The 26,485-nt window shown below is 38.8% G+C and overlaps 1 protein-coding gene across 3 annotated transcripts in view; it reads right to left on the reverse strand.

Moving 5' to 3' along the window:
• Positions 1-26,485, reverse strand: part of GRID1 (glutamate ionotropic receptor delta type subunit 1) — a 1,874,363-nt gene that overhangs the window by 136,960 nt on the left and 1,710,918 nt on the right. For all 3 annotated transcript variants that reach the window (XM_075348983.1, XM_075348986.1, XM_075348985.1), the window contains exon 14: positions 10,348-10,514. In XM_075348983.1, the coding sequence (XP_075205098.1) occupies positions 10,348-10,514 (167 nt within the window). The remainder of the gene's footprint in view (positions 1-10,347; positions 10,515-26,485) is intronic.

Below are 26,485 nucleotides of genomic sequence, written 5' to 3' on the forward strand. Positions count from 1 at the left end.
AAGTTGCATTTTAGAGGATTTTTTTATTATTGATCAACAACTATGTTCTCAATCAACCCAATATCAAAACTTAATATTTTTGGAAGTTGGAAGGGGATTTTTTTTAGATTTGGCTATCTTAAGAGGATATCTGTTTGTACAGGTAACTATTACTGTGCAGAATTATTAGGCAACTTAATAAAAAACAAATATATTCCCATTTCACTTGTTTATCTTCAAAAGGTAAACCAATATAACTGCACAAAATTTAGAAATAAACACTTCTGACATGCAAAAACAAAACTCAAAAAAATTAGTGATCAATATAACCCCCTTTCTTTATGATGACACTCAACAGCCTACCATCCATATATTCTGTCAATTGCTTGATCTGTTTACAATCAACATTGCATGTAGCAGCCACCACAGCCTCCCAGACACTGTTCCAAGAGGTGTACTGTTTTCCCTCACTGTAGATCTTACATTTTATGAGGGACCACGGGTTCTCTATGGGGTTCAGGCCAGGTAAACAAGAGGGCCATGTCATTATTTTTTCATCTCTTAGACCTTTACTGGCCAGCAACGCTGTGCAGTAGTTGGATGCATGTGATGGAGCATTGTCCTGCATGGAAATCATGTTTTTCTTGAACAATACCAACTTCTTCCTGTATCACTGCTTGAAGAAGTTGTCTTCCAGAAACTGGCAGTAGGTCTGGGAGTTGAGCATCAATCCATCCTCAACCCGAAAAGGTCCCACAAGTTCATCTTTGATGATCCCAGCCCATACTAGTACCCCACCTCCACTTTGTTGGCGTCAGAGTGGAGCGCTTTACCCTTTACTGATCCAGCCTCTGGCCCATCCATCTGGCCCATGAAGAGTCACTCTCATTTCATCATTCCATAAAACCTTTTAAAAATCAGTCTTAAGATATTTCTTGGCCCAGTCTTGATGTTTTATCTTATGTTACTTGTTCAAAGGTGGTCGATTTTCAGCTTTCCTTACCTTGGCCATATCCCTGAGTATGGCACATCTTGTGCTTTTTGATACTCCAGTAATGTTGCATCTTTGCAGCTTCACACTTGATTTTTCTCAATTCATGGGCAGTTATTTTGCCCAACACTTTTCTTGCGACCCTGTTGGCTATTTGCCATGAAATGCTTGATTGTTCAGTGATCATGCTTCAAATGTTTGGCAATTTCAAGACTCTTGCATCCCTCTACAAGACATCTCACAATTTTGGACTTTTCCTTGCCCGTCAAATCTTTCTTCTGACCCATTTTGCCAAAGGAAAGGAAGTTGCCTAATAATTAAGCACACCTTATATAGGGTGTTGATGTCATTACACCACACCCCTCCTCATTACAGAGATTCACATCACCTGATTTACCTAATTGGTAGTTTGCTCTCAAGCCAATACAGCTTGGAGTAGGACAGCATGTATAAAAATGATCATGTGATCAAAATACTCATTTGCCTAATAATTCTGCACACCATGTAATTCTATCAAGAGTAGCAGTAACTCATATACTGCAAAATATCAATATTGTCAAAGCGAGCATACCCATATGCAAAACACACGTTGGGGTTGAAACTACAGGACTCCCCTGCATCATCATTTTAGCCTTACACAGGTAAATCTTTGGATCCAGCGATCAGATTATAGGGGAAATCCCATGACTATTGCGCTGGTCTACAGGCATATTATGTTTACTTGTGTTGAAGAAGGAGAGGCTCTATCATGATACCTACATATGTATCCACATTCTATTTTACAAATTACTATCAGAACAAATATATACTATCTCTTTAACTTATCTTGATCTCTTTATGTATGTTATGGTTTTGCACTCTGCAAAGTAATTTGGTAAGACATTATATTTTGCACCATATGACTTGCTACGACTCGAGAGAATTATAATGTGAACTGTGCACTGTTTGTCACACACAATGTTGTTCTTAGTATTGATATGGTTATTGACTTTTAATTGGATTTAATAAAAGTTACAGTAAATTATATAATTCATATTTAAGTCCACATTTTTTTCTCATTCAACAAGATATGTTTATAATATATATATATTTCCATAAAGTTTGTTTATGCCACATTGTATGTGAATATTTATTCTTGGCTTTTCTCATTATGAGTGTGGGATACATTATATTTGGTAGTTTTTTGATTAATTTTTTTTGTCCAATATTTAAAAAGGCTGATAGGATGACTTTTTAGTCAACCGCTGTATCCTAATAAATATAGCAAATATGTGAACACATTTTCTGAAAGTCAGTCAAATCTGTTAACAAATTGATATGAAATTAAATTACAATATATGCTTTATTTTAATTCAAGTTAGTAAGTTGCATGGCCTCAGTTGTTCCCCTTTATTAATACGAATGACCAGAATAAAGACTATTTATAAACTCTCATCTTAATCATTTTTTTTACTTTTATCTCAATTTTATTTATGCTTTATGTTATTGTTTTATAAAGCCTATTTTTTGTTTTACTTTTAAACATTTTAACAGCTCTACAACAAAAAGCAATAAATAGTCAATTTGTGGTGTGCCAAACACTGATTCTTAGCATTCAGGTCATTTGGCAACTTTAATTAGGACTCAGCAAGATTATACTTGCTCTTGAACATTTACCAAACATTCACTTATTATATTTAGGGATCATAGTAAATCTTTAGTAAGTTTGTTATACTTTTAATCTGAGTCTTTGCTATATGCCAATGTGACTTTCCAATTTATTTTAATTACATTACTACATAAAATTTACTTTCGAAATGTATTAAAGTTGAGTAAACATATTACAATAAAATGCTTGATCCCATTTAGAAAGTCAATCCTTTAAGTAACAAAAAATGAATATGTTTAAATTTCAAAATGTAAGTCGGTGGGCAAAAAAAAATTATAAAATGTCCATATGGCAGAGGTCATTGTACACATATTCCAAAAATGAATTGTAAAGATTTTTGTGACACTCATATTTGCTATAGTTCATAGCTAAATCTTGTAATTCTGAACTGTTAAGACAGTCATATCATATCTCACAGAATTTCTGAACAATATGATTTACAGTGAATCTGAGTGAGAAGAAAAGGAAAAAATATTATTTCCTGTGTCAAACTGGTGTACACAGAGTTGGATTCCATAATTCTGGTTAGTGGTGCATGCCTCAGCATTGAAACTGCAATACCAAGAAGATTAGATCCTAGATCTTTGGAAATCACAGGATTCATATAAAATGATATGCAACTGATGAACAATAGAAACAAAAATTTAGAAAACATCTTATCAAGTATGAGTGCCACTCAGAAATTCATGCACTTACATGCCTTGACATGCTCTCAGTCAGCTTATTAAAAGCTAATGCATGCTACCAATTTACAGGCAGCATGTATCAGACACTAGCTGTATAATTTCAGCCATATTTGTCTAAGGTGGGCTTTGCACACTACGACATTGCAGGTGCGATGTCGGTGGGGTCAAATTGAAAATGACGCACTTCCAGCATCGCATGCGACATCGTAGTGTGTAAAGGCTCGATGATACGATTAACGAGCGCAAAAGCATCGTAATCGTATCATCGGTGCAGCGTCGGCGTAATCCATGATTACGCTGATGCGACAGTCCGATGTTGTTCCTCGCTCCTGCGGCAGCACACATCGCTGTGTGTGAAGCCGCAGGAGCGAGGAACATCTCCTACCGGCGTCACTGCGGCTTCCGTAGGATATGCGGAAGGAAGGAGATGGGCGGGATGTTTACATCCCACTCATCTCCGCCCCTCCGCTCCGATTGGCCGCCTGGCGTGTGACATCGCTATGACGCCGCACGACACGCACCCTTAACAAGGAGGCGGGTCGCCGGCAAGAGCGACGGTCGCAGGACAGGTGAGTCCATGTGAAGCTGCCTTAGCGATAATGTTCGCTACGGCAGCTATCACAAGGAAATCGCTGCTGCGACGGGGGCGGGTACTATCACGCTCGGCATCGCAGCATCGGCCTGCGATGTCGCAGCGTGCAAAGTGCCCCTTACTCTGAAACATGGTATTATTTCTGAGAAAAACATAATTTAAACATACTTTAAAGGGCATCTATCACCATGTTTTCCCCATATAAACTATAGCCATCACCAGTAAGCCCTTATACAGCATTCTAGAATGCTGTATATAAAAGTTCATCAGCCACTTAATATGGTGGTAATGGCGGTCTCCTTACAAAGAGCCACTCCTTGGCTGGGTCCTTCCTGGAGGGATATCTGGCTATTTTATGTGTCGAGACTCATAACAGAGGCTCCACGGACCTTTTTTGATGTGCATACTTCCCAGGGGGCATTGCACCTAGGATTTCACTGTGTTGAGCGCCTTTTCTTGCTGCCAGCAGTGTTTTTTCCGGCTGGTCTCCCTGAGATAAGTGATTGTTTTGTCTTGCTGGTCTTCCTAGCAGTTTCTCCCACATAGCCGGAATCCTACTTCACACTGATGAGGGGCAATACCCCGGAACCGCTGTCTTTGGATGGATACCTGGCCTTGGTATTTCTCTTGTCATATCTTTAAACTCGTCAAAGAGTTGGATATTGACTAAATGGGCAACTTAATATGGTGGTTATGGTGGTCTCCTTAAAAAGAGCCACTCCTTGGCTGGGTCCTTCCCGGAGGGATATCTGGCTATTTTCTGTGTCAAGATTCCTAACAGAGGCTCCACGGACCTTTTTTTAATTTGAATGCTCATTAAAGGGTCACTTTTGACGTTTTAGATTGCTAACTCCAATAGGTGGCACTAGGGTTCATCGACTTCCTCCCTGAAGAGACAATTTGTTTTATTTGAGTAAGGCACCCATACCTGATACTGAATAGTTGTTTTTTTTTTTTAAATCATTTTTTTATTATTTACATATCATTAACATTTTTACTGAACCTGTGATTTTCATATTTCCATGACATTTTCTTCTTGGTGTTAGTAATTTAATGATCAGGAGATTGGCAAAATATCTTACCAAAAAGTGGAACTCATAGGAAATTTTTTCCTTAATGTGACTTATTTTCACTTTTGGTAAGAAACTTATGGATACGTCTCTGAACAAAAAAGTAACCACAGCCCTCAACTATAAGATCATAAAGTTGTGTTGAAATGCAACAGTTTGCATTTTTTCCACCCCAGTCCTGCCGATTGAAATGCAACCTTATTCACTATGAGTATTTGTGATTTATTTCAGTAAGACAATGCAGTCTTAATCCCTCCACCCCTTAGCAATTCTCTGCTTTTCGTTTTAGTTTTTCATTTCTTCCAAGAACCTTAACTTTTTACTTTTCCACCAATATACCCAGATAAGGGCTTGTATTTTGAGGGACGAGTTGTATGTTTGAATGACACCATTGATTCTGTCTGTAGTATTAAAAAAAGAGCATAAACTTAGTTTTTTATGGCCTTTTTCAGACGTGCACTGTTTTTTTTTTCCTTTTCACTGCTGACTCCTTAGTAATAGAAAACTAAACGTTAAGGACAATAAGATCTCTCATATGAAAGACACCAAGGCCACACAACTTAATATAGGGGTGCCAGGTTCCATCATATAATCTATCAAACCTCTATTTTTTTCTAAAGACCAACGTAAAATCATAAGCAAGAGTTATTTTTCAAATCAAATTGGATCACCATTTTAACAAGATTTCTACTGTATCCAATTATTTTAGCATATACCGTATTTTTCGGACCATAAGACGCACTTTTTCCCCCCCAAATGTTGGGGGAAAGTTGGGGGGTGCGTTTTATGGTCTGACTATAGGGCTGCGGCCGGGAATCAGGGTGCTGCGGTGGAGCGGGTCATCGGGGGCACGAGCAGGCAGCAGCAGCACCTGCCGTGACCACGTGGGCCCGCTCATTACATATGCACGCCCATCCCCCGCCCATTTCTCAGCGCAGAAACCGGGACTGCCAGGTGGGCGAGAGGACGAGCAGGGACGCGCGCATAGCAAAGAGCCGGCCCGCATGATCACCCCTGGCAATTACAGCCTGGAGTGATCATGATCGGCTGTTTTCACTGCTCCCCGCGCGTCATCATCAGCGCGGGGTGCAGTGAATCAATGTACAGTACTCACCCGTCCCCGTGTGTGGAGCCGTCCCCCTGCAGCACGCGATGTCTTCCTGTCTGTGCCGGTGAGCTGATCTGTGCTGATCGGCACAGACAGGAAGACATCGCGGTGCTGCAGGGGAACGGCTCCACACACACAGGTCAGCGGCACAGATAGGAAGATATGATCGGTGCTGGAGGGAGTGAGGAAAAGGTGAGTATAAACGTTTATTTTTTTTATCTGTGCTATAGGATACAGGCCATATACCAGGATGGTATATGAGCACGATGGGGGCATATAGCAGGATGGGAGTATATGAGCAGGATGGATGGGGGGTATATGAACAGGATGGGGGTATATGAACAGGATGGGGGTATATGAACAGGATGGGGGTATATGAACAGGATGGGGTATATGAACAGGATGGGAGTATATGAGCAGGATGGGGGAATATGAGCAGGATGCTGGTATATGAGCAGGATGGGGGAATATGAGCAGCATGGGGGTTTATAGCAGGATCATATACAAGGCAGGAGGATCATTACCAGGATAGGGTACCTTAGTAGAGAATTTGGGGACATTACCCCCATAACAGTGTCAGCAGCAGATCCTTGCCCCATAACAGTGTGTCATGACCACATTTTTTTGCTTAAAGTTTAATTTTCTTATTTTCCTCTTCTAAAACCAGGGTGCGTCTTATAGTCCGGTGCGTCTTATAGTCCGAAAAATACGGTATTTGGCTGTTCTTAATACTTCCATAGGCTATAGTGGAAAGTTCATTGCACATGCTCAACTTGATTTTTTTCCTAATACATTTTTGACTATCATAGGCTACTTTGCATTATAAATTCCACAGGTTGATGAGGTGACAAAAACCAATGTCTCAGTCAGCTGATGATAGGTCCCCAGATACAGCACTGTAGATGCACAGCATCTGTTTTCATTTGGTTACATTTTAATCCAAGGCTTCTGCTGCTGATCCCTCTCAAATTTAGTAGTTGATAATAGTGAATATCTACAAGAGCATTGTAATAAATAACAATATCATCAAAAAGTTAATTTATTTTAGTAATTCAATACAAAAAGTGCAACGCGTATATTATATAAAGTCATTACAAACAGAGTGATCTATTTTAAGTGTTTATTTCTGTTAATGTTGTTGATTATGGCTTTCAGCCAATGTAAACCCAAAAGTCATTATCTCAGAAAATTAGAATATTATATAAGACCAACGGAAAAATGATTTTAAATTCAGAAATGTTGGTGCCTACTGTAAAGTTTGTACAGTAAATGCACTCAATACTTGGTCGGGGCTCCTTTTGCATGAATTACTGCATCAATGCAGCATGGCATAGAGGCGATTAGCCTGTGGCAGTGCTGAGGTATTATGGATGCCCAGGTTGCTTTGATAGCAGCCTTCAGCTCATCTGCAGTGTTGGGTCTGATGTCTTTCATCTTCCTCTTGACAAAACTCCATAGATTCTCTATGGGGCTTAGGTCAGGCAAGTTTGCAGGCCAATCAAGCACAGTGATACTGTAGTTAATAAACCGGGTATTGGTACTTTTGGCAGTGTGCACAGGTGCCAAATCCTGCTGGAAAATGAAATTTCCATCTCCAAAAAGTTTGTCGGCAGGGGGGAGCATGAAGTTCTCAAATTATCTGGAAGTAGGCTGCACTGAATTTGGTCTAGTGGACCTTCACCAACAGATGACATGGGTCCCCAAACCATCACTGATTGTGAGAACTTCACACTATACCTCATGCAGCTTGGATTGTGGCCTCTCCCCTCTTCCTGGGACCTACATTCTACACCTACATCTACATTCTGGGACCTTGATTTCCAAATGAAATGTAAAATTGACTTTCATCTGAAAACAAAACCTTGAACTACTGAGCAACTGTGTAGTTCTTTTTTGCCTTAGCCCAGGTAAGACGCTACTGGAGTTGTCTATTGGCCATGAGTGTCTTGACACAAGCAATGTAACAGTTGTAGCCCATGTTCTGGCTATATCTGTGTGTGGTGGCTCTTGAAGCACTGACTCCACCAGCAGTCCACTCCTTGTGAATCTCCTCCAAATTTTTGAACAGCCTTTTCTTAACAATCCCATCAAGGCTGTGGTTATCCCGGTTGCTTGTGCACCTTTTTATACCACACTTTTTCCTTCCACTCAACTTTCCATTAATATGCTTGGATACAGAACTATGTGAATAGCAGGCTTCTTTAGCAATGATTTTTTTTGTGGCTTACTTTCCTTGTGGAGTGTGTCAATGACAGCCTTCTGGACATCTGTCAAGTCTTCCCTATTATTGTGTAGCCTACTGAACCAGACTAAGGGGGCATTTTAAACACTTAGGAAGCATTTGCAGGTGTTTTGTGGTAATTATTCTAATTTTGTGAGTTAATGACTTTTGGGTTTTCATTGGCTGTAACACATAATCAACAACATTAATAGAAATAAACACTAGAAATAGATCACTCTGTTTGTAATGACTCTACATAATATATATGTTTCTCTTTTTGTATTAGAAGACTAGGGAAAGAAAGTGCAAATAGGATCTTACCAGAGTAAAAATAGTGGTGTATAAGAAATAACACCCACAACCCCTATGAAGGCTTTAAAGATAATGGAGGCTGTTGCAGCCCCTCATGGGTTAATATGCGGTGCTGGAGATGAGAAGCGAGGTTAACGCCACGCTACCGCCAATAAAAATATTGTTGATTAAAAATAAATTCTTTTAATTCATGTCAACGCATTTCAGGGATCCTGTCCCCTTCTTCAGGACCAAACAAAAATCAACAATATGTGGACAAAAGCAATTGACAGTTATATATACATGTGAACAGATAGAGACCACCCATTAGAGATTAAAAAAAAAAATCGATGGGCGAGGAAGATCTGCTTCAATGATGCAATATTATGAAAAAATAAAAAGCATTATATTTACAAACTGATGTACAGAAATTATACATTAATGCAGTGACGTATCATTGCATTAATGTATTATTATTAATGTATTAATCTCACTGCATTAATGTATCCTTTTCTACATAAGTTTGAAAATACAATGCTTTTGAATTTTTTCAAAATACTGCATCATTGAAGCAGATGCTGTTTGCCTGACGATTTTTTTTGAATCTTTAAATCTCTAATGGACGGTCTCTATCTGTTTGCATGTATATATAACTGTCAACTGCTTTTGTCCACATATTGTTGATTCTTGCTTGGTTTTGAAGAGGGGGACTGGATCTCTGAAATGCGTTGATCTATGGATTAAAATAATTTATTATTAATCAACAATCTTTTTATTGGCGGAAGCGCAGTGTAAACCCCGCTTCTCGTCCTTTTTGTATTGAATTACTGAAATAAATTAAATTTTTGATGATATTCTAACTTATTGAGATGCACTTCTATGTCCTGAAGCTTGGGACACTTTTGCTGATCCCTCAATTACTGGACATTTATGATAATGACTACTGATTTTCCTAAAGCTAGGCCTTCCTCTCATCTTTTCTGGGTTGCCTATGATAAAAACTAATGAGGGGCGAGTGTGCTTGCCACTTCTGAATAATCGATCAAGCCTTGAGCATCTGAGTTTGAAAATGCTTAAAAATTTCCCATTGGCTCAGTTATACTCAGTAATTGAGTCACGTCGGACCAAGCGGATGCTCAATTGCATAACGAGTAGTAGGAGCATGCAGGCTCATAACTAATAGTAAATGATTTCTGTCTTAATGCTTTAGATAGTGGAGCAAGTTCACTTAATCTCTCCCCCATATTCTTGATTTTTAACACAGCCCCACTTTCATGGCTGTGCACAGGTAGCTTTTTATTTCATGCTCAACCTGCAGCGCCACCTGTAGCCTGACCTCTTTAGAATTTTTTTCTCTTTCCGTAAGAAATCCTATATCCCAATTTATGCATATACAGTGGTATATAAAAAAGCCTTTATTCCGAAAGATATGTTTAAAATCCTGCCTATGTATGCCGTATACATAGCCCCATTATGCTTAACCAATCTATTATATTATGCAATAAAATATCATGATGACAGTAAACTCAATATAGTTATTGATACATTCTCATATTATTTAGTTTATTCATGTCCAGCTCTTACTAGACCTTATTTAGCATTTAAGAACATAGATTCTTAGTACTCCTTATACTTACTATTACTGCCACTTTACCATTTCTTCACCTTTCACATTAGGATATATGAAAGGTGTGTGTGCTGATGCCAGAAACAAAATACAAGAAGTTAACCCACAAACAAATAGAAGTAGACTGCTATTACCTCTGGGAGAAAATATCTCTGTACGGACTGCCATGTTGAAGAGCTATTCCATAGCCTTTACTACTAATGCTGTTTCCAATGACAGTCACTGAACATTCATCATCCGTGAGGGCTGCATACTCCACTACTGTCACATCCCATAAGAATGCATAGTTTCCTTTCTTTGCCTGGAAGTAAGGAATAATAGAAAGACAAAGAAAACATAGACAACAAATGTTAAGAATATATTATGTTTTAGAACAATCGGGAGACAAGAATAAAGAAAATTGTATAATGACATGATGCACAAAGAATATCTGACGTGAAGGCTTTAACAATGGGATTTTCTTCCCTTGATTGACTGTTCTCCAGTGATTTTGATCAAATGTAATTCTTAATTTAGTGAAGAAAAGGCTTTTACTTTACACTAAATTGGATTAATCATATATTTTTTCATGTACAACTTCAATGAGAGGATGTTGTATATCGCCTTCTATGCTGTTTGCTGAAAGTAATCATGACTTTATCAGAGTATTATTTTTTTACATCTATGTGATAAATAATAAGTACAGAACAACAGATGGCTCAAGGATTAAGCACAAAAGAATGTGAATTTACAGGCCCTGGCTTACTTTGCTGTACATTTGCATAAATAATGCATGAACATGAATCCATCACCAGTGGCATGAATTATGTGAATGTATAGGCTGCTTTATCAAACAAGGAAAGCTGTTCCTAGCAAAGAATAAAAAAAATCTGGAATAAAAAAAGCTCATTCTGTTTAACACTGTTCTTATTACTTCACAAAGAATTTGCTGGCCAACGAACTTTAAAGGAAAATTAAAGCTTAACCAAAAAACAAATAGTTCTTATGAGGAAAAAAACCTTTTAAAGTTTACTTATACAAAATGTTTTGTTGTTTCGCGCTTTAACAGAATTAATGAGTTGTTTATTCTACAAACTCTTATTAAACACATATAATGAAGAGGAGCAGCTTAAAATGACCTCTACTACTGCCCTTTAAAGTCAGCACACAAATGCTAGCATGATGTTTTTCTCTAAAGCTTAGGTAAGTATATGTTGTGTTTCCTTTACATAATTAAAAAAAAAACAACCTTTAGAAAATACTTTAAAAGTGTTGTCTTAAGAGAGGATTGTGATCCATATAAATGTCATAGAGGGTTATCATTGCTTACATTAGCCCTTTAAAAGCCAGTTCAGAGAAAGATGAATGTAAATATATATCACAAAATTTAGGTAATGCCACATTTCACCTGTAGTGGCCACTATGCTGTATAGCCAAAAGCAAGGCAGTGGGTGAAAGAGCCATGCAACGATAATCGGAAAAAGGGTTGTGTAACGCTAGTCACTAGTTTACAGGATCACATGGGTGGAAGAGTAGTCAGGAAATCTGAGGTCTGGTTACAGGTCAGTTCAGGTCACAATCTGAGGGTCAAAATACCAAGGGAACTAGTAGTAGATAAAAGGAGCAAGCAGAGACATGGTCAAGTAACGGTCAGGATCAATAGCAGGAGGACACGACAGGTATAGGGAGCTGGCAGAGAAAAGTCCAATAACAGTCCGGGATCCGAATACCAAGATCAGAACTCAAGCATGCAGACAAGCTACAGCAACACAGCAGAGCCACAAGATTCAACTGGCAACGTTCTGGGGGAGCATGCTCAGTAAATAAACCTGAGCAATTACCTGGAAGGTGGAACAGCTGAGTAACCAGCACCTCCCAGAACCATCCTGAACTCCTGTGTAGTAACCAAGCTGTCAGTGCAGTGTCAAGGGCAGCACCACAGAGCATCTCCAAAGGCAAGATGCTCTGCACAAAGGAATAGAGACACTGCAAGATCTGTAAGCACCGCAGAGCATCTCCAAGTCTGTGAGATACTCTGCATAGAGAATCGTAACAGGTTGCTTTTATCAAACACTATAAAGGGCATCTATGACCAACAGAATAGTTTTCAATATGTTTTTTAAAATCATTTTAGAATCATAAAGTACATTCATTTTGAATATGAGGTCAGGATTACTCTCTTTATGTATTATATGGCATTTGTCTAAGTCCTGAAAATAAAAAAGCTTAGAGTGGCCCAAATCCTCTTTAGATGCAATTCACATATTGGAAAATGTAACAAAATTGTTTAAGAAAATTTTCACTACTGGAAATCTGTCTCCTAAGATAATTTTATTAACCTGTAGATATGGGAACAGTTTTCAGGTTAATAACATTAAGAAGGAGCCGAGCCACCTTGCTGAAAGTGCGGCACATAGGAGAAAAGGAATTTTGCCACTTCTACAGTCACCACTAAGTGCACAATGAGTGGTGACTGTAGGGACAGCATTTTGACTTTCAGCCAGATCTGTACTGGTGCATTGCAGAGACAGCTGTCAGTCACAATTTTGGCTGATACATACAGCCATGGTTCACAGTGTTGTGAGCAGTGAATGAAGCTGCGCTGCCACACCTGTATGACTGAAAGCCGGCAGCTCCCAGAAGGAAAAGAGATTATTCTCAACTGATGGGAAACAGCATTGTTTGATGGGACAAGCTCTTTTAAAATCTATAACAATTAGAATATTGTAATAATAGCAATGAATCCAGCCCACCATATCTTTATCCACTCTTTGTTCTGAGCCCATACAAAGGCCTTGCCACAGCCTGTTTGTTGAACAAGTAAAACAGGAAAGTCTGGCTTTCTTTCAAATTTCTTCTTTATTTTTTTGAAATTTCAAGTACACGGGACATCAAAACTTTCACAAGGAAACTGCTGTAATTGCAGTTTACTTATTAGAATATTGTGTCAGACTTTAAAGACTTCAAATATTTCCTTGGTTTACAATTTAGGGCAAAGTGGTAGTACAATAGATCTTGTAATAATCTTGTTATGAAGTACAAGGAAAGTTTAGGAGCCAAGAAGCACTCAACTACTTGAAAGCTAAGAGAAAGCACTTTTTCCATATCAGCACAAGTTAGACACAATGTCGAGGGAGAAGGGATAAAATGACTGTCAAGCTAGGTAACGGGACAGATAAGAATTTACATACATTGTGTAACAAACCTTCATATTTTGGTTCAGGGCAGAAGAAATGTTAGAGGTAAGGTATTATAAAGTGTTTCCCTTGGGTTTTAAACTAAACATAACTCAATGTATCAGTTTTCCAAAAATATTAAGTTCAAGCATTAATCCATAGACAAGTAATCATGGATAATGTTGTGTTTTATTTAATTTATTTTTTCTATTTAAAGAGACATATTTTTGGCTACAATCTACTGGAGATATATAAAAATCATCCTAAAGCAGGCAGAATCATTGTAAAATAGTTTCTTGAACTTAAGTACGGCTTTCTAGCTTTGGATATTATTTGTTTAGCCCTTTCTTGAACTTCTTTGCTCAAATCTTCTTTTTTTCTATTATATCTTGATTTGATTTACCAAATCAGTTTCATCAACATGATGAATTCATTGTGTGAAATAATGGTGCAGTTTCTGAAATACAATTTTTTTGCAAGAAAATTTGAGTATATAATTTATTTATTTAGAGAATTACCTTCTTCCGTGTTAAACACATATAAAACTGGATAGCACATTAAATTCTGTTCACATGTTTATTTATTTGTTCTACATAGTACAGACAAATGCTACCGATAAGCAGAGTTAGCACTCTGTACATCCCGATTTCAAATGGAAGCTTTGTCGATGGAGTTTGCTATTTTGAATGATCAGCTGACTTTTTTTTATAGATTCCAAATTGAGGCACGTTGGATAGTGTTAATTGTAATTGGTGCATCCCCTCGATAAGGAGGGGGAAAAATCTGAAAAGATCCAAAAGGACTGATCTAATAGTTTTTAAAAAATATATAAAATCAAGGATTAGCAGGATGTGCCAGTACTATGCCCTTTGGCTTCTTGGAAGACTTCATCAGGTACATCAAATGAAGTATAAAAAATGCATATATGCAAGGTAACAAAAACATGTGCATTCTCTTCATATATGTACACATGTGTGAAGAGACTGCACATGCACCTCCCCCTGTTTGCGTGTTTGATGTATACACTTCTGCAATAAAGGAACGTTGGATCAAGTGAGTGCTGCCAGCTCTATTCATTGATGAACTTTTGGATCTTATCCTATGGCAAGAGCACCCCTGATCTTTACAATACTCCTAGCGGTTAATCAAATGTGAGTGGGAAGCAGTGGACTACAAGTGATTCCTTTCAAGCAAAGACAGACTTTTCCAACACATCAGCGATACACGTGGTAAGCAGTGCCCGGTATTCATCCTTATCTTATTGTACAAGTTAAGACATACTATTGGGTCCTACATCAGGAAGAGATTAATAATCAGGCGAAATAAGAAGCTACTATAAGGGCAGTTGCTGAGCCCCATGGATATTATGTGATATTAAAATTGACAGATTGGGCTCAGAAATATCATATTTGTAAGTATTTTTGTACTTCAGTTGACCTTGAAGTAAACTTTAAGAAATATTTAGGTTGCATTGCCATTTAGCAAAGCTTTTAAATAGGCAGGACTGATAAAACAATTAGTGCAACATCAATATTCCTTCATGAACATTTTTTTACATAAACATCCCATAAATATATATTAAAAGTTAAGTATTCTCAGCAAATTATGTTAACAATACCTGATAAACTCCTGCACAGAAAAGCAAGATAAATTATCGATGCTACTGTCATAAACCTTTTGCCAATAAAATATAAAATGACAAGTTTTGTGTTTGTTTTACCTCGTTGAGAAAAGATTAAAACAAAATGTCTTATTGAAAGTCTTAATAAGACCAATATTTGTACAGTGAATAGTAACCATCTGCTTATCCTGAATAATGAAATCAATGCCTGCCTTTAATGAACAAGATGAATGGAACGTGTCACTCCTTGTCGTGCTTTCTAAAAATGTCACCCACATGCATTTTGAAGCTGCCTGCCCTTACATTACAAGCATCATTATGACTGATAATCTTTGGCTTTTAAGTTGAATAATTCTCTCAGCACTTTTTAAAATCCAACCTTGAAATGTTCTGCCAGAAAGCTCGTTCTCATGTCAGGATGTTCTATTAGAATCTATGTTTAGCAAACGGCAGCCTTTTATCTATAGACATATCTAGACAAGATAATTGTAATAATTCTATCAGAACAAAATGAAAGCTTTGGGAAGATTACATTCTAAATAAAAGATGCTTATTTATTTAAATAGCAATGTCACCTGCGCCTACTGTCGCCTTTCCTAACCAAACTCTTCATTAATTGAAGGAACTTCTTATATTTTAAATCTCTTCGCACACTCTGTCCTCTAATTCGATCAGTTCTATCTTATCACATCTTTAAATAGGATTCAGGAAACACCCTCTTGTTGGCACTTATTTCCAGTACAAAGCATGTTCTTTATTTTCCACCATACGGCAATTAAGTCTATGACACACCAAGGACTTCAATAAAACCACAAGCATATCAGACACATTATTGTAATCTCAGATCACAACTGAGTTCATCTTAACTCTGTGACTTATAGTACAGGTTAACGCGTAACCTTTTTTTTAATTATTACATAAATTAATAGTTCACACGAAAACAAGCAATTTTGTAATATTTCTTATACAAATTTGCTTCTTAATCTGCCAGAATTGATCAATCATTATCAATATATTCAATTCTAAGGTAAAATCTATATTCAGTGAAGAAAGACTTTCCCATTACTGACATAGGAGATGGCTGTTGTTACTAATAAGATTATATAATGACAAGAAGAGGGTGGAACTAGAGGCAGAGGGAGGAGCTAGAGGCAGAGCTCCAACCCCTCCTTCCTTTTCTATATACATAGAATTTCATCAGCACCAACTGTCATATCCTATCTCAGTAATGGGAAAGTCTTCACTTAATACAGATTTTGCTACAGAATTGAGAATTTTGATAATGACTGAATAACTGTGGCAGAAAAAGAAGCAAATTTGCAAATTTGTCAGATAGGGTATATTACAAAGTGTCTTATTTTTGTGACGTTTTGATTTATGAAATAAAAATTAATTTGAAGACATATATATATATATATATATATACACACACACACACACACAGTGCAGACCAAAAGTTTGGACACACCTTCTCATCTCTATAAAAAAAAAAACAGCTGCTAGGAAACCACTGCTAAGGACAGGGAAAAAGCAAAAGAGACTTGTTTAGGTTAATGAACGCAAGGAATGGACATTAGACCAGTGGAAATCTGTGGTTTGGTCTGATGAGTTCAAATTTGAGATGGATCCAACCACCGTGTCTTTGTACAAAAGGTGAACGGATGGATTCTACATGGCTGGTTTCCACCATGAAGCATGAAGGAGGAGGTGTGATAGTGTAAGGGTGCTTGCTGGTGACACTGTTGGGGATTTATTCAAAATTGAAGGCATACTAAACCAGCATGGCTACCACAGCATCTTGCAGCGGCATGCTATTCCATCCGGTTTGCGTTTAGTTGGACCATCATTTATTTTTCAACGGGACAATGACCCCAAACACACCTCCAGCCTGTGTAAGGGCTATTTGACTAAGAAGGATAGTGATGTGATACTATGTCAGATGACCTGGCCTCCACAGTCACCAGACCTAAACCCAGTCGAGATGCTTTGGGGTGAGGTGGACCACAGAGTGAACACAAAAGGGCCAACAAGTGCTAAGCATCTCCGGGAACTCCTTCAAGACTGTTGGAAGACTATTTCCGGTGACTACCTTTTGAAGCTCATCAAGAGAATGCCAAGAGTGTGCAAAGCAGTAATCAAAGCAAAAGGTGGCTACTTTAAGAACCTAGACTATAAGACATATTTTCAGTTGTTTCACACTTTTTTAAATATTTAATTCCACATGTTTTCATTCATAGTTTTCATGTCTTCAATATGAATCTACAATTTTTAAAGTCATGAAAATAAACAAAACTCTTTGAATGAGAAGGTGTGTCCAAACTTTTTATATATATATATATATATATATATATATATATTTTCCTTCTCTATAAAATTTAACTCTTGTTTCATAGCACCAGACTGGGTGAGGAATCTGGAAACGGTGGAGGAACTGAGGGTGGGAACTGACACTTTCACAAAACTCTACTTAGCCACTTGAAGCAATGATTTCATTTTGGGAACTTTACATAGTTACATAGGTTGAAAAAAGCCCTAGGTCCATCTAGTTCAACCTTCCTCCACCAATTAAACATATTTTTACTAAATCATTTATAACTGACAATGTAATGTGAACTGAGGAAATCATCCAGTCCTTTTTTTAAAGTTATTATAGTATCTGCCATTACTATCTCTTGTGGTAGGGCATTCCTCAGTCTGACTGCTCTAACTGTAAATAACCCTTTCCTAGTTAGCTGCAGAAATCACCTTTTTTTAATTGCAGTGTATGCCCCCTGGTCCTTTGTATTATCTTTGGAAGGAATAAGTCATGAGCCAGTCCTTTGTATTGACCATACATGTGTTTATACATATAAATGAGATGTCCTCTGAGATGTCTATTTTCTAAGCTAAACAAATCTAGTTTTTCCAACCTCTGATCATATGGGAGGTCTTCCATCCCTTTTAATAATCTAATTGCCTGCCTTTGAAGGCCTCCAACACATATCCGTTAAAACCACGTCCGTGTAAAATGGGCCGTTTTTCGGGTCTGTTTTCCGTTTTTTAGGTCCGTTTTTATGTTATGTGTGGCCTGCGTGTGTATCCTGTATGCTAGCCGTATGTGTGTGTGGAATGTCCGTGTGTGCGTGAGTGAAATAACTGACGTGTGTGTGTTGACCATGTGAAATGTTCCGTGTGTGTGTGATGCACAATGTCGTTGATACATGTCGGCTGACAGCAGACAGAGTTGCGCGATGAGAATGAACTCGGGTGAACTTCACCCGCCTTCATTGTCATGCCGCGGCTCTGTCTGTGTGCCTGTACTGATTAGCGGTCACCCGTGAAGGACTCACCGGTGACCACTAATCCCCTGAGTGACTGAATTGAGCAGCCCTCTCTCATACTCACCGTTCCCCGATCTCCGGCGCGGCGCTGCACGGCTGTTATAAAATCTCCGGCGGCTTTTCCTCTTTTGAAAAAGCCAGCCGCTCATTAATCAATCTTGTATTCCCTGCTTTACCCACCCACAGGCGCCTGTGATTGGTTGCAGTCACACACACCCACCATGCTGAGTGACAGCTGTGTCACTGCACCCAATCACTGCAGCCGTTGGGCGTGTCTATACTGTGCAGTAAAATAAATAAATAAATAATTTAAAAAACCGGCGTGCGGTCCCCCCCTATTTTAATACCAGCCAGATAAAGCCATACGGCTGCAGGCTGGTATTCTCAGGATGGGGAGCTCCACGTTATGGGGAGCCCCCCAGCCTAACAATATCAGCCAGCAGACACCCAGAATTGCCGCATACATTATATGCGACAGTTCTGGGGCTGTACCCGGCTCTTCCCAATTTGCCCTGGCGCATTGGCAATCTGGGTAATAAGGAGTTAATGGCAGCCCATAGCTGCCACTAAATCCTAGATTAATCATGTCAGGCGTCTCTCCGAGATACTCACCTCATTTGCTGCGTGGAGCTGACAGGAGCGGTGGTGTATTCTGCTGCTCCTGTCACCTTCATGCAGCAGAACTGGATGCGACGCTGGAGGTCCATGGATTACGCCGGACATGGAGGGCTTTGTTGGGGTTAATAAATTGGTAATGAGGGAATTTGTTAGTGTTTTTTATTTCTAATTAAGGATTTTTCGGGTGTGTCTGTTTTTTAACTGTACCTTACAGATTAATCATGGAAGGTATCTCGGGCAGACGCCTGACATGATTAATCTAGGATTTAGTGGCAGCTATGGGCTGCCATTAACTCCTTATTACCCCGATTGCAAACATACCAGGGCAAATCGGGAAGAACCGGGTACAGTCCCAGAACTGTCGCATATTATGTATGCGGCAATTCTGGGTGTCTGCTGGCTGATATTGTTAGGCTGGGGGGCTCCCCATAACGTGGAGCTCCCCATCCTGAGAATACCAGCCTGCAGCCGTATGGCTTTATCTGGCTGGTATTAAAATAGGGGGGGACCGCACGCCGTTTTTTTAAATTATTTATTTATTTATTTTACTGTACAGTATAGACACGCCCACTGGCTGCTGTGATTGGGTGCAGTGACACAGCTGTCACTCAGCGTGGTGGGCGTGTGTGACTGCAACCAATCACAGGCACCTGTGGGCGGGTAAAGCAGGGAATACGAGATTGATTAATGAGCGGCCGGCTTTTTCAAAAGAGGAAAAGCCGCCGGAGTTTAGAGAACAGCCGTTCCGCACCGCGCCGGAGATCGGGGAATGGTAAGTATGAGAGAGGGGGGGAACTGACCGACAGACAGCGAGAGGGACAGATAAGACAGAGAGACCGACCGACAGACATAGACAGAGAACTACCGACCGATGGACTGAGGGAGAGAACGAAACAGAAAAAGAAAAAACCGACATCCCATGAAAAAAGCACAAAACATACAGGGAGCAAACAGAGATGCATCCGTGTCACTCGGACGTGCGCACAGAACCATTGACTTTCATTGGGTCCATGCTGCATGTTGCGTGCTGAAAACGGACATGCTTCCGTGCAAAACGGAGACACAAACGTAGCACGCACACGGACCCATGGACCTTAATGAAAAATGCACATGTGTCCTCAAACATTAAATAACATTGGTGCACGTTTGGCCGTGTCTCCGGTATATACGGAAACGGACCAAACACGCACGTGTTTCACGGATGTGTGTTTCAGGCCGAACTGACTGTAATTTCTGAAAATCCCTTTTAAAATGTGGAGGCCAAAACTGGAACCCATATTCCAGATGTGGCCTTACAAGTGATTAATTAGTAAGTGGTACCAATATGTTGGGATTACAGGATCTAATCTCTCCCAAAAAGAAAAAAAATATGTTTTATTTAATTACCCTACATAATGTATGCCTTGCTATTTCTCTAACCATCTTCTCTAACCTTTTCTCCAGTACATAATAGCTGATCCTAGGGGATTTCACTGTACCCCTATTATTTGCTCTACTATTCTGCATAGTCGCTTACATAATCGGGGTTTCTTTGTATCTGTATTGTGGTTTTGTAGTTCCTTTGTTAACCTATTGTCAGTGACAAATCTTTGCGGGTGTATATATATCCACTGACCATCCTTATTATTTGTTATTCAAAGCTCTTGGCTATATTTCTAATTCCTCTTGGTAATTTACATTAATTCTATTACTTTTCCGTTTGCCTATAATTTTTTTCTTCTTTTATTTTAATACAAATCAGCAAAGAACTTTTCAGCAAATTACTTTTTTAATTAAAAAGTAAACTAAAATTATTTCAAATAAGTGATAAATATTCAGTGCTCAAAAATTCATAGTTGTTATAATATATCTTTGTTTCCTTCTCTGTCTGAAGACACTTTATTTCTTACAGCAACAGCTTTGCTTAAAATCCTGTATATCTGTGCTTTGTCTCACAGAAAAAAAAGATCTTTTTTACGCTACTGGCATTCATATGTAGAGAAATTAAGGCGACACAAATTTACAATAAAATAAATGACAGAATAGAATTAAGTAAAATATATCTTTGTACCGTGTTAGCCAATAGAGATAAAAAAATTTTGTTTAAAAGAACAGAGAGTCCTCAGTGGTTGATACCTTTTAATGGCTAACTGAAAAGATGGTAATAATTGCAAGCTTTCGAGACTACTCAGGTCTCTTCATCAGGCATGGTATAACACAAAATCTGAAGAGTCACATATTTATACACAACAGGACATAGAATGGGGCAGTAAAAAAAAAAAAAAAAATACAACCAAGTTATATAAAACAGAACTATCACTATGCAGGGGGGCAAACTGTTGTAGCCATAAATTTTGCTGCAGTTCAGTGTGAAAGTTTTATTGTCCTCTGATCAGGGTCTGGTCCGGGCTGTGATGCGCTCGGATGGTCAGAGGAGCACATCTTTTAACTGATGTAAAAAGACATGAATCCATGAGACACATTAATTCCTACTCTGAATGTGTCAAAGGTCATCATAAGTTTGTACTCCCAAAGTCTCCTATCTCTCTGGGACTTGAAATTTCCTTTCAATACCAGCAATTTCATGTCCATGATGCTGTGGTCTGGGTTACAAAAATGTTTGGCCACAGGTAGATCCATCCTTTTTTCTCTAATTGTGTGGCGGTGAGAATTCATCCTTGTCCTGAGCTGTTGTCCGGTCTCCCCCACATACAGACCCCAGTTGGACATTTGGTACATATAATTAAGTACACCACATTGGTTGTGGTGCAGCTGACAGTACCTGGGATCTTGTAGTCCTGATGTGATGTGATGTCCTGAATAGAATTAGTCCTATACAATGCAATTTATACAGTCATGCTCAAAAGTATTGGCACCCTTGAAATTGTTCCAGAAAATAAAGTATTTCTCCAAGAAAATTATTGCAATGATACATTTTGTTTTACACATATTTATTTCCTTTGTGTGTATTGTAACAACGCAATAAAAACCATAGAAATAAAGGAAAATTGGAAATAATTTCATACAAAACTCCAAAAATGGGCTGAACAAAATTGCTTATTTTGTTGCACACCTTTGGTAATAAATAACTGCAATCAATCGCTTAGAATAGCCATCAACAAGTTTCTTACACCTCTCAACTAGAATTTTGAACTCTTCTTTTGCAAACGTCTCCAGGTCTCTCATACTTGAAGGGTGTCTTCTCCCAACAGCAATTTTAAAATTTCTCCACAGTTAATCAATAAGATTTAAATCAGGACTCATTGCTGGCCACTTGAGAACTCTCCAGTGCTTTGTTTGAATTCATTTCTGGGTGCTTCTTAAAGTATGTTTGAGATTATTGTTCTCATGAAGACTCATGCCCTATGATACAAACCCAGCATTCTCACACTGGGTGCTACATTACAACAAAAAATCCTTTAGTAATCTTCAGATTTCATTGTGCTTTGCACACAGTCCAGCCACCCAGTGCCAGAGGCAGCAAAACAACTTCAAACCTCCACCATATTTGACTGTAGGTACTGTGTTCTTTTCTTTGAAACAAAGTTATTTACTCATAATTTACTAAAGGTGCCAACAATTTTGTCCAGTCCATTTTGGGGTTTCTGTGTGAAATTATGTCCAATTTCCAATTTTTCTTCTGTTTTTCCTTGTGTTGTTCCAACACACAAAGGGAATAAATATGTGTACTTTAGAATATGTGTAATTGCAATAATTTTCTTGGAGAGATAATTTACTTTGTGGAACAATTTCAAGGTTGCCAACACTTTGGAGCATGGAAAAAAAATACAAAGAAGATTAAGCATTAAAGAAAACCAACCATCAAGATTTTTACATTTTAAGAAATGCCAGTGCTATACTGGCATTGGCATGCTTAATGTAAGCACAGCTTTTGTTCTGAGATTGTTTTATTTCAGAAAATACAGTAAAGAAATCAATTTTTACTACAACATTTTTACTTCAACCAGATAGCTTTTTTTCCACAAGGGTAAAAGGAAAAAAAATGCACCATGCAAGTTATTGTGCAATTTCTCCTAAGTACACTGAGACCTACATGTGGTGAAAATCAGCTGTTTGGGCACATGGCTGGACTTAGAATGAAAGGAGCGACATTTCACATTAAGAATGCTAAAATAGTTTCAATCCTTAACAGATTCTATGTTGCATTTGGAGAGCCCTTCATGAGCCTAAACAGCGGAGCTTCCCAATGAGTGATTCCATTTTAGATACTAGAGCAATCAAGGAATTTATCTAGATGTATGCTGAGCACTTTAAGTCGATGGTTGCTTCACAGAATTTTAAAACATTAAGCCGTAAGAATAAAAAAATATATTTTTATCACAAAATTGTTACTTCAACCAGATAACATTTTTCACAAGGGTAAAAGGGAAAATTGATCTCAATTTAATGGGCAATTTCTCCTGAGTGCGCTGATAACTCATATGTGGTAGAATCAATTGTTTGGGTGCATGGCAGGGCTCAGAAGGGAAGGAGCACTTTTTTTTACTGAAAAATTAGTTTGAATCATTATCGAATGTCATGTTGCATTTGAAAAGTCTCTGTTGAGCCTAATAAGTGTAGTTCCTCCAGAAGTAACCCCATTTTGGAAACCTGACACCTCAAGGAATTTTTCTAGATAGCTGGTGAGCATCTGAAACCCCTAGGTGCTTCACTGAGTTTTATAATGTTGAACCATGAAAATGAAAAAATACATTTTTTACAACAAAACTGTTGTTTTAACACCAAAGCTTTCATTTTCACATGGATAGCATGACATAATGGACTGTACAGTTTGTTTTGCAACTTCTCCTGAGTACACCAGTATCCCATATGTGGTAAAAACTACTTTTGGGCACAGTATAAACTGAAGAAAGGAATTAGTGCTATATTTGAGATTAGATTTAGTTGAAATGGTTTGCCGCTGCCATGTCACATTGGCAACGTCCCTGAGGTGCCTAAACAGTGGAGCTCCCCAACTAGTGACCACATTTTGTAAACGTGACCCCTCAAGAAATGTATCTTGTTTAGGAGCACCTGCAACCCACAGGTGATTCACGGAATTTTATAACGTTGAGCCATGAAAATGAAAAAATACATTTTTAACCTAAAAAATGTTGGTTTAATCCTACATTTCCCTTTTTTAAAGTGGAATAAGTAAAAAAAAAGCCTCATCAAGTGTTATACAATTTCCCCTGTTTGTGGCAATACCCCACATAAGACTTCACAGTACTGTTTGGCTGCACCACAGGGCACGGGAGGGAAGGAACACCATTTGATTTTTGGAGCACATATTTTCCTAGAATAATTTGCGGACTCCATGTCCAGAGCCCCTAAGTGCCAGAACAAAAGAAATCCTGTCAAGTGACCAAATTTGGGAAATTACACCACTCTGAGAATTCATCTATGAGTGATGATTTAGTCTCTGGAAAATGTTCATGGTGTAAAACACAGTGAATGTTGCAGAATGAAAAAAATTGCAACTAAGTCATTGTTGTGCCCAGTACATTGTAGTGCCTGTACATTGTGCCCAACTCGTGCTTCTGGAAATCTGCACCCGTGGGTTCTCCTCACTACAATCATGCCAAAACTGTGCTTGTACTGTATAATGTAGCATTTTGGATGCAGCCAAAACATGCTGGGTCCAAAATACTGCTGTTCCTGATTGTGGGCACACAGCCTTACACATAATCCCTGGTGTAAATGCTCAATCTAGAGTGCAGGATAAATGAGCTGCACCAGACTAAGATCTTCTAGAGGCAGAAGGAACATATCAATAGCAGTTGAAGAATTAAATTTATTTATTATATTATATTATTTTTTTTCTGTTTTGCTGCTTTTACACCATAAAAACTATTTTATCGGAGAAAAACAGTTTTTGCATTATTGTATTTTGAGACCTAAAGCTTTTTGTCTTTTTTGGTCATGGAGCTGTATGACAGCTTATTTTTTGTGGGTCAAAATGACATTTTCAGCGGTACCATTTTTATTTATATTTGATTTTTTATTGCATTAGATGTCTCTTTTTTGTCAGCTGTATGATGAAAAGACAGTTTTTGTTACATTTTTTTATTCATTATTTGATGGTGTTCACTGAAAGGGTTAACTATTGTGACAGTTTTATAGATAGGGTTGGTATGGAGGTGTCAATACCAAATATGTGTACTTTCTTTGTTTATTTTTTTGCACAAATGCAACTATTTATTTGAATTATTATTATTTTTCTTTATTTTCTGTTATTTTTTCAATATTTTGACATTTTTTTTTAAAATTTTTCATTTAGTCCCTTTATAAGTAGAAATGAGCCACCCCCCCTGGAGTTCGAGTTCGGTTCGTCGAACGGTACCCCGTTCGACAAGCCATTCGACAAACCTCTCGAACCCCATTGAAAACAATGGAAGGCAATCACAAACACATAAAAACACATTATAAATGTACACATACAGTTAATAAACATTGCCATAATACTTACCGGTGCCCGCGATCTGTCCTGCACCCTGTCTCCCGCCGCTTTTCCATTGGTAATCGCTGCGTCCTCCCGGTAACCAGCAGTGACACAGGACCTATCGTGACATCAAAATAGCCATGTGACCAGTCATGTATCTATTATCTCATTGGCTACAGACTGGTCACATGGCTTTGACGTCATGCTAGGTCCTGCCATTGCACGCTCTGGTACACGGTGCACGTTTGTGTATCGCCGTGTACCGGCGACATGCTCTGGCACACGGTCGACTCCCCGTTCTGCTTCCCCGTTCCATTATTGACTGTCTGACATAGCCGGTAAATAACGGAGATCACCGTTGCCATAGCAACACACCTTTTAGCAGTGACGTCATCGCTAACGGCCGCAGCGGCACTGGGAATCACGTGATCGTAGCACCGTCGCCATGGCAACCCATCTGTCAGCGGTGACGGTACCGCTAACAGCCAGCAGCACTGATCACTCACGGAGTGAAAAGCCTGCACAGGGAGCAGCGTCTTTCTCCCATGCAGTGCTGCTGATGGAGCAGAGCTGCATGTGTTGAAGGAGAAAGAAGACAGAAGACCATGGATCATGCAGGGATAAGAGGGGGTAATAAACATGGAGTCTCTAAGTGTGTCTGTGTATTTATTTCTATTAAAGTATTTTTTCTCTGTGTGGTGTCTTTTTTATAACCCTTTATTGGAGATTCTTTATGGTCTGGTCAAACTTGCCTGACATTAAAGGCTGCTTTACACCAGACAATCTATCGTGCGATAGATCGTCGGGGTCACGGTTTTTGTGACGCACATCCGGCATTGCTGGCGATGCCGGCCTGTGTGACACCTCCTAGCGACGCAGTATCGCTCACAAATCGTGAGTCGTGTACTGCTCGCTAGGTTCCATAATATCGTTTAATTTAGTTGTTCATCGTTTCCGGGGTAGCACACGTCGCTCCGTGTGACACCCCGGGAACGATGAACAGCAGCTCACCTGCGTCACGCGGCCGCCGCCAGCTATGTGAAGGAAGGAGGTGGGCGGGATGTTTACGTCCCGCTCATCTCCGCCCCTCCGCTTCCATTGGCCGGCGGCCGTGTGACGTCAATGTGACGCCGAACG

The sequence above is a fragment of the Anomaloglossus baeobatrachus genome, chromosome 5 (genome assembly GCF_048569485.1).
Source record: "Anomaloglossus baeobatrachus isolate aAnoBae1 chromosome 5, aAnoBae1.hap1, whole genome shotgun sequence".
Classification (NCBI taxonomy): Eukaryota; Metazoa; Chordata; class Amphibia; order Anura; family Aromobatidae; genus Anomaloglossus; species Anomaloglossus baeobatrachus.